At 34.6% G+C, this 16,420-nt stretch overlaps 1 protein-coding gene across 7 annotated transcripts in view; it reads left to right on the top strand.

Annotated features, from left to right (window-relative positions):
• LOC135198091 (beta-1,4-mannosyltransferase egh-like) overlaps nucleotides 1-14,459 on the top strand; it is a 127,726-nt gene extending 113,267 nt beyond the window's left edge. For 5 of the 7 annotated variants that reach the window (XM_064225525.1, XM_064225527.1, XM_064225528.1 and 2 more), the window contains 6 exons: nucleotides 5,888-6,105; nucleotides 7,662-7,910; nucleotides 9,232-9,432; nucleotides 9,567-9,722; nucleotides 11,866-12,084; nucleotides 12,328-14,459. In XM_064225525.1, coding sequence (XP_064081595.1) covers nucleotides 5,890-6,105; nucleotides 7,662-7,910; nucleotides 9,232-9,432; nucleotides 9,567-9,722; nucleotides 11,866-12,084; nucleotides 12,328-12,693 — 1,407 coding nt within the window. In that variant the 5' untranslated portion in view covers nucleotides 5,888-5,889 and the 3' untranslated portion in view covers nucleotides 12,694-14,459. Of the gene's footprint in view, nucleotides 1-1,253; nucleotides 1,409-5,887; nucleotides 6,106-7,661; nucleotides 7,911-9,231; nucleotides 9,433-9,566; nucleotides 9,723-11,865; nucleotides 12,085-12,327 lie in introns of those variants that run through there. The other 2 variants (XM_064225524.1, XM_064225530.1) reach the window with 2 other exon arrangements.
• The last annotated feature ends 1,961 nt before the right edge of the window (nucleotides 14,460-16,420 follow it).

Raw genomic sequence — 16,420 nt, 5'->3', positions numbered from 1 at the left:
GACTTTGGACCTTGCTCTCTCGTATGGTAATAAAGTGTGGTTGTTGAATACCAATGAAAGACGCAAATGGAAGTAGTCCACTTGAATCTGTTTGGTATGATGTCGAGTAAGAGAAGAGTAGGTACGGGGTAGATGCGACGACTCAAGTGATACTGAATTTAGCTCAAGTGAATCTGCTGATGAAATTGGCTGTGGTTGGGTCGCGTGGAGAGAATCGAGGCCGATATCATCTACAGCTGTGAGGGGAAGGTGGGGTTAGGGGAGGGAGACAAATGTCAGAAACCCGTGACTAGATGGACTGGAGTAGTTGCAGGCATTGAAATACCTCAATTATGTTTGGGTCGCTCGAGATCCAAGGATCTTGAGAGCATTATAATTAGAGCGCGGTTCGTTTGCGTTTCAGCAAAATGTCAGGGTGTTGATGTGGTACGTCTACGATCCATTACCGTTACTCATTGTCTCTTTCTTTCTTTAGGTCTCGTCAGTGCCCTTGAGCATTGCCTAACTTTTCCAGTCTCGTTTAATACTTAATTATTCCCTACGCCGTGTCTCTAAAATTAGCACCAATTTAATTCGGAGCATCTGTAGTTCAAAACTTAAATGATAATAATAATAATAATAATAATTATGTGGACTGTTATGGGTTGAACTTCATGTACTTCATGTTGTGAGTGTTTTGCATAATCATTGTGAACTTGGTGCGTCCACAACAATGTACATAGTTTCACTGAAGTTGAGCAGTTTTATTTTTAGTATTTATTAGACTTTAAATCTCCGATGTTTGCACTTTAGCTTAACGTTCGTATGATGCTCGTAACCTAGAGATAATGTCAGGCAAGCTTAATGAATTTGAACTTACTCCACAGAGGCATAGTTTGTTGCGTACCCTTTTTATATTCCGGCCAAGTTGTCCTGCTTTCACATTGTAATAGGTTAATGAAGCTAGGCGTGGCCTTGCTACTCGACAGTAGATTGAGTTATCAGTGGTTTTGAATTTGGTGATCGTTTTAGGTACGACTTAAGTTTTAATGCGCCCCTTTTTAATGCAGTAACCCCGTTTGTATGATAGGGCGTTCATAATCTGGTAGTAACCCCCTTTGTGTGAAAGGGAGTTCATTATCTGGTTCATATCGCATGGGCGGTAATCAAAATGTATGGGACTCTAGAATGAGAAGAATAGGCATTGCTAATCATGGTAGAGATTAGATAACCATCGGTCTGAGCTTCTGAGGCAGATCTTCCAGTTTCTTACGAAGAGTGACCGAGGCAAGATGCGGCGGTTCTTCCTGTGGTCTCGAACTAACTGCTTAACCCAGCAGCCGTGTACAAATGGCTTGGTGGATCATCTTTTGCCTGGCATTTTGGGCTACTTGGCTCATACCCAGGATTTGTGCCAAGTTCATCCCTGGTAAGCTCTGATGGCTAGGTTGCCCTTTAGTGCATTTTAACGTCGTTAGCAAAAGTTAGTCTTTCTTTTTTCTTTTTGTTCTGTTGCTCTACAGTTTGTACGTATGGGGGAAGATGTTTTCTTCATGGCTTCATATACCTCATTTGCCTTGGAAGTTATTTGACATCGTTCGAGCTCAGGCGTCAAAAGTGTCATCGTGCGACTGACTGGTGAATGTGTCGAGATATAGGTTTGAGCACGGAGTGTCCAATGACCTGCTATCAGTGTGTGCTGGTACCCTTATCTAGCAGACAAACCTCTTGAATTTATGACTCTCTCTCTCTCTCTCTCTCTCTCTCTCTCTCTCTCTCTCTCTCTCTCTCTCTCTCTCTCTCTCTCTCCTGAAGAGAGGCACCACGCAGAAAAAAATGCACTAATGTCTGTTGTCGCAGCATCAGTTCGAATGAAATTGTTTACAATGTTAGGACAACTGGAAAAATGCCTGACCTGATTAGCATACTCGACACACGTAAATAGGGGTGTTGTTTCTGACGCGGATGCATTGCAGTATTCCTTAAACTACGCTACTGTAGCCAGAGAAGAATTTCCCTCGCGTTTTACTCTTTGTTCAAGGAATGCGCGAAGAGGTAGTCGAGATTTTCATCAATCTATACCTAACTTTTGCACACTGGAAATATGTATTACACTATAAAACTATGAATGAAATAATCAAGGATGGTAGCCAGTTGTCTATCTCAATAATAGTAGTAATAGTACAATTAGTAGTAGTCGTAGCAACAGGATTATAGGGGTTGAGGAGTTGGGATATACGAAACGTGACGTCACGCGGTCTACTTGCTTTCTCCTCTGCCCAACCTCTACGCTAATAGGAAAACTTGTCTGCTGTTTCTTCGTTTCCCTGTTTAATATTAGAAATTATGGTTAATTCATTTAGGAAAATAAAACACATGTTGACCCTATTCATTTCTATACGTATATTCATTGGAATAATTAAAACTAGAATTTTAACGGAAAACTTATAAGTTTTTCACTAACATACAACTCACACTCACATACACATACCTATACGAGTAACATATATACACAAGGTTCAAGGTTACCAATTATGTTATCATCTCTTTCATTTTGTTTGCCACTCTTTTTGAGAAGCTAATATCCCTTTTTCATCTGCGAATCCTGAAAATGTAAGACAGCAAAAAAAAAAAAAAAAAAAATTAGAGATGAATGCAATGGCATTCAATTGCCTATCACATCACTCAACTCGTTTATCGTACTTATTCCTGATTTTAGGCATTTTTTCCCATGATAACATGATTTTGAATGCTACAAAAACTCGGTCGAGTTTTAACTTCTCATTGGCTCTACTTCTAGTGCCAATCCTTGTGCCATCTCCTTCAGTTGCCTTAGTCCCTAGAAAGTCATACTCGGGAAACTTACGGCCTGTAAAACCACCCTCGTATTACAAACCTCTTTCTTCAATGGCATCTTCTAATGTTTCTTCTTCGGCAGCTTTGTCGTCATTGTCATTCTGTAATTCCTCCATTGGCAAACAGAACAATATTTCCGATAACTTATCTGTTGCAGAAGAGAAGTTTCTTGAGCCTCATAAAAAGTGATTTCTTTAGTTATCAAGTTGGAAAATGAGGCCTCAGTCATATTATCGCTAATACAATTTTCAACATTGTATTTTTCGCCTATAAAAAAGTGCAATCGTTTCCCAGGAATGTTTAGTTTACATATTCCGTATTGAATTGTACCATAAACTCTTCATTTAGTATATTTGTTGTTGTTGTTCCAGGTATATGTAAGACGTAACAACATTATTAGTTTAGGACATTTGATTACATGTGCCTCCAGCATATTACTGTAAACTACGAAGTCGTATCGTGTCTTGCAGTTTATCTCTTTACATTTTAAATGCCAGAGAAACCCCACATTTTGCAATGTCGCGCACCATTCCAAAATTTAAACACAACTATTATTTTCAACAAAATAGAGTTACGTAGAGGCATGTTTATCAGTAACCCCAGCAACACATACGGGAACCATGGCATTTGTAGGCATTGGAAATCTCTTATCGATAGTACCCCCTCATTATCAGAAACTTGTTTTTCGTCGCTCGTATTGGTTTTCTCAGGGAAAGCCTTTGAAACTAGAGGTGATATATGGATGGAATGGGTTCTAAAAAGTGCGGGATATGTGTTGAAGTTTTTATATATCACATCCAGGTAGAAGGGTGTTCAGCAAATTGTTAAGTAAAAAAAATAAAACAAAAAGGTTTGTTGTTAGTGACTTGACTTGAAATATGGTTGTATAGTTATAGCACCTTTCACCCAGGGCCGTGCACATTTTTTAAAATTTAAATTTGAGGTAAAAACCACTTACTTTTTTCATATGTATATTAACTTTCACAGAGTAACATTTCAGGTCAGTAAGTGGGGAATGTAAGTGGACAATATACTACTGTTTTTTTTAAGTGTTTTAATGTTGAAGTTAACATCATCCATGCATGATCTCTTCACTTGATACTAACATCTCTGTGGATGTTTAATCTGAAAAGCATTGACATTCAGGCATATTTCATTTGTGGCTTTTCAAAGGTGCGGTTTTAGCCTGGATAGGGCTAGAGAACAATCTTCCTGCTGTCTGTGGTGACAGGCCAAACATAAGACCTTTGTGAAACTATTGCGTTCTGTATGATATTTTGTGAAACTTTCTAACTTTATTGTTTCTCTTAACTTTATTCTTCCTTAGCATTATTCTTTACTCTTTCTCTTAGTATTGCAATAGGCTTTAAGCTGATGAGTTGGATTTTTTTCTTTTATTTTTTATTCCCTTTGAAGAATGGCACTTAAAGTGATCATTTAGATTCCTTTTAAGCATTTCATTCTCAGATTTGGTGGCTGGTGCCTGACATGGTATAACCCAGATTCCTTTTGGGCATTTTATTCCTGAATCACAGGTGGGGCCTGAAGTGATCCATGTTGATATTTGGGCGTTTTATTCCCACATTTGGTTGCTGGGGCCTGATGTGATAAACTAGGTTCCTTTTGGATGACATTCCCAAATTGGGTGGGTTGGGCATGACAGTGATAACTGATAACCCAGATTACTTTGGTATTTTGATTACCAAATTTGGTAGATGGCTCCTGCAATGAAAGCCCAGGTTCCTTCAATACGTTTTATTCCCAAATGGGGTGGTTAGAACCTGATAATGACATCTCGGGCTCCTTTTGGGCATTTTACTCTCAAATATTGTGGGAGGGGCCTGACATGGTGAGCCAGTTTTTCCTTTTGAAATTCATGAACATAGAGGAAGTCAGTTGGAGAACTGCTGCTTCTTCTTTTTTTTTTTTTTTTTTTTTTTTTTTTTTTGTATTTATGGAAAAGGTATACTTTGGAGAATGTCAGCTTGAGCCAGAGATACATTCATAGATAGCATGAAAAACCAGATTCCATGCATTAATATGAGATGAATGAAAGAACAGATCCAATACAGTAATATGAGTTGAAGAAACTGTGTGAAATCCCCCTTATGCCAGTTTTCGAATACAGTGTTAGAATTTCTTTTCATTTCTTTCCCATATCATTTCAACTTTTGCACTTACTAATTGCTTTCATGCACATCTTGATTTGGTATATGTTACAGAATCTCTGTAAAATGGCAGTACAGTATCAATTTTTGTGGATAACTATATTTTCAAGAAATTTAATGCTAATGTCTTGTGTTGGGGAACAAATGCAGTAGAAAAGACTCAGATTCTTTTTTTTTTTTTTCTTTTTTTGTAGCATTGTTGAGTAGTTTTTGTTATTTATCTTAGGTTTTATAAGTTTTAACATCTATTTACATTTCTTACTGTTAAGAAATTTATTAAAAAATGGCACATTTCAAGTACCCATTATACTATAGTTATCATTTTAAGGCTCTTCCTCTCTTTTGGGTTGTTTTTATGGTATTTAGCTGAGCATGCATTACTCATGTTTATAGCACCTTGCTATAGATTTATGTATTTTAGCTCCTCATTTTACCAGTTAATATTTAACAGTAACATGCTTCTGTTTAATTGATTTTTAAGTCATTCTGCAAGAGTAAATCGGAGTTACATTTATGTTAGAAGTCAGGTTTCAAAATGTGAAGTGCTTTTTATACATGCAGTAGTTATAATGTACACAAGGTGATACTTTTTATGCAATATTTTACTGTACATATAAATAAGACTGGCAGTGTACCACATACCTTTATGCTTTAAGATCTATCCATCATAAAGGTTTGCCCCTTTTTATTTAATTCTGGGAGCTATTAAAATTTTATAGTGTGATTTATTGTAAAACCTGTTATGTGTTTTTAAAGTGTTATTGATGCACTGGGTGAAATTGAGAATCAACCATTTCCATATTTTAATTGCATTTTAAGCTAAATGCTGCTGTAAGAAACAGGTTGTAAGATATTACAGAAGTACTTGATTTCTTTCTTTACAGGCATGATGGTGGTGAGCCGGCTGAGCCTGGCCTTCTCGGAGACATTGCATACCACCAAACATGTGGCCCATGTCTGCCTCTTTATCACAGTTGTGGTGCTCTTTGAAATGGGAGCGGGGGGTTTGTGGGGTGACCCCCCAACTTCAGCATCGTATCCTCCTCTAGTCACTCTTTTACTCCAGATCTTGAGACTTCTGCCCCTGCTAGCATTGCCACAGGTGAGCTTTCTGATAATACCATGAATTATCCAATGTACTGTGTATGGGTAACTCTCTAGAGGAAGTTTTGTGTAGGGTCCAGGCTTCAGTTTTCAAGATTTCCATTGGAAAGCATATCCAAAAATAATGGCTTGATCCAGAAATATTAGCTTATATGTGCACAATGTTAAATGTACTAATTAAGTGACTTTAGATGAAGGGTTGTAGAACTGTTATATTCTTGAAATTTTACTCCTGTAAGATTTGTTACTTTGGTTGAAAAATAGCAAATTCCGTTTCAGGGGTCAGCAAGTCATTTCAAAGAGACCAGTAACTGGATTGTATAATTACAGTGTGTTTGTGGTTTTTGAGTTAGTATATATAAAACATCTTTAGTTAATAGCTGTTAGTCATTTATCCCTTCAACCTCGAATCCTATTGATAACAAAGTTTCATTATACGTACTTCATTTTGATGAATGTAAACTTCTTAGTTATTTTTTTACAAGCATGCCAAACATTTTTTTTTCATTTTACACATTTTGGAAATGATTGCTCCATTTTACTTTTACCTGCAAAAAATATTTTGATATTTAGTGTAATGGTTTATATCTGAATCACACTTACTTGATCTTAAAATTAACTTAGAATTGTTATTATGGCTCTTCGGAGCTACAGTACTTTCCTAAAGCCTAAGTTGTACAGTAATTCATTTCTAAAGTAATAAGAGGCTGGCTTACCATCCATTGAAACTTACTTTAAAAAGTAGACCATACACAATATTTACAGAGAATGCTGTTGAACTGAAGTTATTATTATAACACTAAGCAAACTAGTTTCCACACTGTTCCTAAGCAAAATGCATGATAGGGTCTGTATATTACCTTTGTGAATTATGATTATTTTAATTGAGAAGTATCATATTGTATTTTTCACTTGCTCCATATAAAAAGCTTTTGTCATGTAAGATTGTCTTCCAAGACAATATGGTGAATAGATATTTTTATTGAATTTTGTACACATTGATACATTTTTATTGAATTTTGTACACATTGGTACATTCTTGTGCTAGTAACGTTTTGCATTTGCACTGACAGTCAGTTGATCCACTTTTATCGAAAGGTTTTATTGTTTTCTCTTGCCTTTATAACATGAAAGTATTGTACATCCTGTAAGCATTTTTGGAAGGTTCTTATAATGTGCCTGTATTTTGTTCATTGTAATCTTCATCAAGGGTGTTTATCACTTAATGTGCCTTGTGTAGCATAGTGTGGATGGTTATAAAGGTTCTTTGTAGCATGCCTTTGGCCCTGTTTGCATTTGCTTTTATCTCTTACTTTTTGTTCATTCCCATTAGTCTCCTGCTGAACTGTCTAGTGTGTTGAACTTGACTCACTCTAATTTTCAGCTCTCAGTTAAGGACAGATCTTTTGGGTGAGACTATAATACCTATGAGTGTGTGGGTATGTGACTCATTTTCTCATTAATTTTTTATATAATTGTGTCCTGGTTAATGCAGAGCTGTATGTTAAATTGCCAAGGTGATTCTGTTTTTTTATACTGTATTTACTTTTTCAGGCACTTTTCAACTTCTTGGGGCTTATATGTTTTAATGCATTTCCTGAGCGTGCCAAGTTGAAAGGCTCCCCGTTATTGGCTCCTTTTCTGTGCCTGCGGGTAGTTACGAGGGGGGATTACCCTGATTTAGTCCGACAAAATGTTAATCGCAACTTGACCACCTGTTTAAGGGTGGGATTAGAGAAGTTCATGATTGAAGTTGTAACAGACAAAAAGATTGATCTCCCAGAAAACCAAAGGGTTAGACAGGTAAGTTTTTATTTCAGTTAGTCAGAACTATAAAACCATCTCACTACTACCATAGCTACTGTAGACTTTCATACTTTTCGTTCAAGTTTTTCTTTTGTCTTGCATTCTGGTTTTCTGGTAGTCAGCGTAATAATTCTTTAAAGTTAGTTACAGGGACTTGTTAAAATGTATGGCAATAAACTTGATCAAAATCACCTGCTATTATTTACTAGGAGATAGAAAAATCATGTGATATCAGTACCTAGTTATAGTCTCAGAAAAAATTGTTTACGTACTACCATAACTGTAATTGTATGATGTCCTATTATGTCCCATACCTGGAAAGATTTTTTTATTCATTAATATCACATACAATAACAGTATAAGTATAGTTGTGTGTGCAGTAATTACAACCTTAATAGGTATAAATTAGCAAACAATATACATAATTTTGATTGTTGGCTTAAATTGCTGTAAAGATAAAACAGTGGAAGAATTGGTAGTTAACACACAGCTAAGCAAACACAATGGAATAGAATTTTGCCCTATGCTGATGAATTAGAACAAAAGGTGGTTGATCTTGCTCCCTCTCTCCCCAAAAATACTGATGTTGAATTAGTGAATATATTTTTTATGTATCAGATGAAAAGGATAGCTTTAAGGAGTTGTTGTAGAAAGTGAAATTCCAGTATTTTCTCCCTACTTTTCTTTTCTTTTAGTGCCAATTAACTTCTCTTTCTCAAGGCTATTACCCTTTTTTTAAGTTAAAAAAAAAAGACATTTGTGTTTTGTGAAAGGAGTACTTTCCTTTTCTTCACATGCTTCTTTTTAACAGGAATAACAATGTAGGGCTTGTAATTTAGTAATAATTATTCTTTTATTGTATTGTGTACCTCATTTGATCATTTGTATCTTAACGCATTTTGTTTTAGTGGTCCAAAGACAAGAATGTAGGAAAGTGGGGAATTGTTTTAATGGGCCAAAGACAAGAATGAAGGAAATTGAGGAATAAGACAAAAACTGTAAGTTTGGAATAATTATGGTAATTATTATTCTATGTCTGACGGCAGAAAATTTCATGAGCATTGATTGACTTGAGACACTTGGTGACCGTGGTGTCAGTAACTGCTACAGTGATTGTGATAAATTGTACACTTTATTAATTTGGGAAGATTGTACAAATCATCATTGTCATATATGTTTTGTTAGTAGTATTTCCCCTTCGTCAATCAGAAATTTATTAAAAAAATTTTTAAAGAAGAGCCTGATTTGGTCATCATTGATGGTTCTTAATCTTTTAGGAGTGAAGTTTTCCATGTTATGACAAATTTTTTGTTTGTAGGTTGTTGTTCCCTCTAGTTATCGACCAAAGAGTGGGGCCCTATTCAAAGCACGAGCTCTGCAATATTGCTTAGAGGAAGACGTGAATCTTTTAGCAGACACGGACTGGATTGTCCACTTAGATGAAGAAACATTAGTCACTGACTCTGCTATCAGAGGCATTCTAAATTTTGTCATTGAAGGAAGACATCAGTTTGGGCAGGTAAGACAGGGAAATTTGATACAAGTTAAATTTGAAACACAGTATTGTAGCTTTCAGAAGTATGCTTCTTGAGTTCTAATATAACTGAATTTAGACTTTATATATTTGAAACTAATTTAACTTAACCTTTTCAGGGTCTAATTACTTACGCTAATGAAAACATCAAAAACTGGTTCACAACCCTTGCTGATAGCTTCAGAGTATCTGATGACATGGGGAAACTAAGGTTTCAGTTTAAAGTGTTCCATAAACCTCTCTTTGGCTGGAAGGGATCCTACGTGGTGACTCAGGTAAGAAGAAAGCTTTTGCTTCCAAGGTCAATTTTTATACTTCAGGGTGTCAGCTAATTTCAGTGTTTCCTTTTGAATATAGCTCATTTTCTTTTTTCAGTATACAGTACTACAAGAAAGTACATACAGATATTCAGCTTTAAAATAACATCCAATTTTACACTGTGAGAAATAAAAATACAACCACCAAAGAAAGGAAAATATTGCTCTGCCCATAGGTGGTCAGTATGTGATTTGTTTCAGACAAGTTTTGAAGAAACCCTCCTCCCCAACTCTTCCCTCTGGAATCACATCATTTCTGTATTATTCTTTTAAGATGAATTTCCTCACAAACCTCATAATCTCACTAGAGTAACTCCACAGTCATTCACATTAATATATCCAAGGGGGTTGTAAGCTCATCCAAAGTGCGGAGAAGAGAATAATAAGTTGGCTAGCCTAAGCAGTGCTACCTTTAGACTATCCAGAAATCTTACTGCAACCCTTGCCAGCCTATGAAAATGTACATAGACTTTAGAAATTGTCTAGAATCCGAAGAATATAATATTATTGCAAGCAAACTGTCATTCAAGAGTTTCATCAACTTAGCCTAGTTTACTGAAAGAGGTAACTGTTAACTACCATGACATCCAGAGGTATAGTATTGTATACGGTGCTTATAACTATATAATGAATGCTGTATAACAAGGAAATTAAAAACTATCAGATTAACAGAATATTGAATGGGTAGCTCATATGTATATGAAGCTAGTAAATTTCACATAGGTTAAACTCCCTAGTTGATTACATTTTTTTATTACATTTTTTTGGCCCCTGCCTTCTATTTACTATACATTATAATCAGTGTATAGCTATGTCATTACCCAGTTATATGTATTGCACTGTACATTGTACACTTTACCCTATAATAATGATAAAAAAGCAAAATTCATACAATAGGACCACAGTACTTATAGTGCAGTCACTGGTTTTCACATTCAGTTGACAAGCACAGACTTGTATCCCCAAGCACCAGGACATGTGGCTAACATGGTTTGTTGTGAACAGATATAGTTCTTTTTCACTTCCGTTATGCGATGATTCTGGACATATTTCATTATATTTAAACCCAGTTGACTGATTGTTAGATATCCATATATCTAATATCTCAAAGGCTTAGGTCCTCTTCTTTAGAATTCTCATTTCTAATAAGAGTGATCAGGTGTGCCGAACCTCCAGTCAGTTCAGTTTTCTCATACCTCCCTCCAAGTGTGAGTCTATCCTAATGTTAAGACCAAAGGTTTGTTTTGCATATGAAAAAATGGAATAGGTTTATTGATTTGTATTTTCCATAACTAACAAACCTGAGGTCTTAACATTGACTGCCCACCTCTAGCCACCCCTCTTATGTTTCATGCTGGGTTGGAAGAGAGATTGATGCAACACTGGATTTAAGCACAGTCTGATGTGCTGCCACCTCAACTACGCATCAGATGCCAGATGCCACATATTCCTTGTATTTAAAATTTTTTTTTATTGTTTTTAACTGGTTTCCAGCTGGTGCCAGAATATATATTCTACTGTTAAGACCTCAGGTTTGAATTCTGTGAAAAATACAAATTAATTTAAAATTTGTCATGTTAACTTTATGTAAGTATAATCGTTACAGTTTACTCCAAGTACCCTCCTCAGTTGTTTCTTGTTGCATTTACATTGTTATAGTAGATACACCATAGATGAAAGTATAATAGTTACATTTTACTACAAGTGCCCTCCTCAGTTCTTCCTTGTTGCATTTACACTGTTATAGTAATTACACCATAGATGGAACCTGATCCCAGAAATCCATCCTACCCTTGGTTAGTCTGTTTATGTAAATCAAAATTAAGCTTAATATATATATATATATATATATACATATATATATATAGTATATATATATATATATATATATATGATATATATATCTATATATATATATATATATATACATATATATATATATATATATATATATATATATATATATATATATATATATATATATATATATATATATATATATTTTTAGTTAGAAATGTTTACCAGAAGTATTTTATTTACAGTGAAACTCGACTTTCTATATTTATTTTTAATCTAGTATTAAATCTGTGTTTGTTTGCAGGCTGGTGCTGAAAGGAGAGTAACTTTTGACCATGGCCCAGATGGGAGTGTAGCAGAGGACAACTATTTTGGTATGGTAGCTCTTAGGGAAGGGTACACTTTCGACTTCATCGAAGGGGAAATGTGGGAGAAGTCCCCATTTTCCATTTACGACTTTTTGCAACAGCGCAAAAGATGGTTACAAGGGATTTTGCTGGTAGTCCATAGCCAGCACATACCAGTAAGTATTTGTTGACTTTTTTATTTTATTTTTTTTTCCTTTTTATAAAGAAATGGATATACTACTAAGGATTCCAATTTTTCCATTGTGAGGTTCCTCTACATAGGTGACTACATACCATAAAGTAGTTTGAAGTGTGTAGCTGTAATGTTTTAGATATATAGTGAAATTTTATGCCACTGAATATGATTAATCCTGTTTCTGCTTGAATTAATTTTTATTAATTTTTTTTTTTTCATACAGGTGAGTACAAAATGGTTATTGGCTATTTCCTTGTACTCCTGGGTGACAATGCCGTTAGCTCTGGCCTCAGTGATTTTGAGTACTATATTTCCTGTTCCAGTCCCAGGGCTTCTCAATGTAATGGCAGCTTTTGTAGGGGGTGTTAATTTTTATATGTACATTTTTGGTGTAATTAAGTCCTTCCGTGTAGATCGTATTGGCTGGATGAGAATGGCGTTATGCATGGCAGGAGCTCTTATTACAATGCCATTCAACTTTCTTGTTGAAAATGTTGCTGTTGTAAGGGGGCTTGTTGGCAATAAACACAAATTCTACATTGTCAATAAGCTTACTGGTGCCCCCGATAAAGTTGTGAGCACAGTTTAATGGGGGGTTAGAGCACAGCTTGTGCCAGGCTAGTCATTTGTAACTTATTCTTTCACTTGTTATTATACTGTTGTGGTTGCAGAAGACTGTAGACAAATAGCTGTTTGGAAATCTGAATTGCGATACAATAGAAAAAGAGGAGGTAGAGAATACTCTTAGTTAATTGCAGCTTAAGGTTATTTTGATGTCAGTTTTGCATTTAGCTTAAATGTATTTGAGACAAGGGTACATATGTACTTGTTTACATTTCTGACAATATAATTTTGTTTTCATAAGGAAAGTTTTGCTCACTTGATACAGTAAAAGGTTTCAATGTGGCAAATGACTGCATTGTTTTAATTAGTCAAGAAGTTGTTGTAATATCTCATGACCTTGTGGTTTCTGTGTGGTGCTCCAGTTTTGTTTGTGGTCAGGTGCTCAGGGATGGAAGTGGAACATGCATGAAGCTGAAGAGTTTTAGATGGCATTTAGTGTATAGCTCTGGAACCACCATTGAACTGGATAGTTTTTATACTTTGCAGGCACTAATCAAAAAAAGAAGTGCTTGATTCCCGATCCTGATGTACCATGTGATTCTCAGATGTTGTAGGCCAGGGAAATGTAAAGTGATAAGTTGATAAGAACCATTAGCACAAATAATATCTAAATATATGTGTACATATATATAGATATAAATATTTATATATATAATATATTTTCATGGCAAATATTAAGGGCATGCGCAAAAGCAGCATGATGATTTTGACTAGATTAAAAGTATAATGGTGCTGTAAGAAAAGCATCCCCCTCAACCCCTGCCTTGTGATAAACATTCACTGCCAGTGGAAAAGCAAATGGAGTTTAGAGGAACCTAATAATAAATGGAGATAATGATTATGCTGATGTTGTTTCCCAGTGCCAGGGCATTTCGTCTATTATACTGAAAATGCCGTTATTTTTCCTAATATAGAAATTTTAAAAGTGTGTGTTTACAGTTATCTTTGTCTGATGTGTGTGTATTATTTTGAAAAATGATGTAGGTGTTATGCTGCACTGTTTGCTCTTTTCACACTTGTTTTACGAGAATTCATATGGAGTAATTTTAATTTGCTATTAATGCACAAATTTTGTACAGATTAATTCAGATTCTACTACCTATATGTTACAACACACTCTCTCACAAACAGTCTTATTGTATCGGAGTGGTCTCACTTGATGCTGGAAAGAATTCAGGAAAGAACTTTATTATTAGCTTTCATAGCAGATTTTTTTGTTCTGTTGGTTGTGATGTTTTACTTGTTAAGAAAAATTTTGTGCTTATATTGTTACCTTCCTAAGAAGTCTGGGAGAGGCAGTCTTTACCAAGGACTTTTAAAATGAAAAGCTTTTGTGTTTCTCAAGTAAGTTGAGTGAAATGAAAGTGTGTCGTTTCCTTATTGTCTGTAATAGCATTTAGTAGGCCAGTCATATCAAAGTACAGTGGTAGTTTGTTCTTCCTTTTTGGTCAACTTCAGTGAGTTGAAATACTCCCGACACCCTGTAAGAGTGAGGGATATTTGACATTGATTTTAAGATACTGTATATAATTAGCCTATTGGAGTTTTGTTTACATCAAAGTGTTCAAGGAAACTGATTTTCTTGAGGTTTAAAAAATCAATAAAGGGAATGAACTACAAGCTAGTGCATATCTCTCTCTCTCTCTCTCTCTCTCTCTCTCTCTCTCTCTCTCTCTCTCTCTCTCTCTCTCTCTCTCTCTCTCTCTCTCTCTCTCTCTCACAGGAGTTTAATCCTCTTATGAATACTATTTAACAGTTCAAAAACTTAAAGACGAGTTTAACAAATAAAAGATAAGTAAAGTTACATTGAAGTTTTTTTAGGTGTACAGATATACCATGTGAGTTGTAGTGGCTAAAGGTCTTTCTTTAACTAAAAGGCCATTACAATTACCATTGGAAACACAGACAGCCATTATCTTCCACAGAATTTGATTTGACTTGGTCTTAAAGCATGAATTCGTACCTAGTTTTTATGAAGTACAGCTCATTCTCTTAGTGACTCACTGATTTCAGACTCTAAAAGTACTTAACAGCAAACTCTATAACCAGGTACAGTATGTAACAGTGGACCCTTGGTTGTAGCATAACATAACTTGATAAAAGTAAAATTGGTTTGATGGAAAATCTTTTGTTTATGACATGGAGGTTTTATGGCTTATCAAGAAATTATATAATTGGCAGTACAGTATGTATGATAATATATATTATATGTATATACATATATATTTATATAATATATATATATATATATAATATATATATATATACTAGATATATATATATATATATATGCACACACTATATATATATCTCATACATATACAGGCAGTCCCTGGGTTACGGCGGGGGTTCGTTCCACTGGTGTGCCGTAAGTTAGAAATTGCTGTAACTCGGAACATTTATAGAAATGAGAGAGAAAGAAAGAGACTTGAGTAAACTTGGGGAACAAAACAGGGTTTTAAGCTTTTCCCTGGTAATAAACCAGTTTTTCTCCTTATATTGAACCCAAAACTGGTTTTATCGTTTCATTACAGCTCCTACAACTATGGCACTCAGAATCCTAGATATGGCGCTTATGGCACTGTAACTTTTGGGTTACAGCACCATAACTTCAAAACATTAGCCATTATCTGGAACCAAATTTTTTTTATGAACATATTTGAGGAAGCATTATAAGTTAGGAACACTAAAATGCCATAACCTTGGGGGACTACCTGTATATATATATATTATATATATATATATATATATATATATATATAGATATAATTATATAATATATATATCTATATATATATATATATATATATATATCATATATACAATATATATAATATAAATAATATAATAATATATATATATATATATACATACATATACATACATACATACATAACATACATACATACATACTTACTTACATACTTACACATACACATACACATACACACACACACACATATATATATATATATATATATATATTGCAGCTTTTATTATGTATAAGTCTATACACTTTCTCTGTCATATAACTATAAGTTTGCATTACTGGATCTTTTACTATTAGGTTTTTTGGAATGTGTTTCTCAGGTACATTTGGTACTTGAAAAAATAGCATTGGTTGTAACCAAGACTGATTTAGGCTATTATTTCTTGGAAAGAGGAAATTGTTTTCAAAGCTCTTTTTATGAACTCCATTAGAATGTTTGTGCATGTTTTACCTTTGCTGTCAATAAGATCCTAGTGTATGTTTATGGGGAAGGTAGAGGATGCAAACATATAAATTTTGTCCAAACTTTATTTTTGGAATGTAAGAACTTCAGTCATTTGTGTATTAGGTATAACTGTAATGTTGAATATAATGACTGAGGTTATCAGCATAATGAAAATGCTTTGTCTTCATGCCTACCTCATTTTCAAATGGATTTTACTCCTTATGTCAGCATTTTCTTTTGGAAGTTAAATTTGAGAAAACATTTCATCTTAAGGTATATGTTTTGTCATTATTGTGAAGAGAGGTACATGAACTAGAATTAATCATAGTTTCATATCATCTGTCCTCCCAGTGTATGCAAAAGCTTAAAAATGTTATTGATACATTATTTAAAAGGTCAGTTTTTTATTTTAAAGTGAGTACTCAGTCCCTTTAAAATTTGTCTCAACACTAGATCTTATTTCAAAGCAAAAGTTTG

The sequence above is a fragment of the Macrobrachium nipponense genome, chromosome 21, assembly GCF_015104395.2.
Source record: "Macrobrachium nipponense isolate FS-2020 chromosome 21, ASM1510439v2, whole genome shotgun sequence".
NCBI classification, from domain to species: Eukaryota; Metazoa; Arthropoda; class Malacostraca; order Decapoda; family Palaemonidae; genus Macrobrachium; species Macrobrachium nipponense.
Note: the sequence above shows the minus strand (reverse complement) of the source record. Positions and strands in the feature narration are given on the sequence as shown.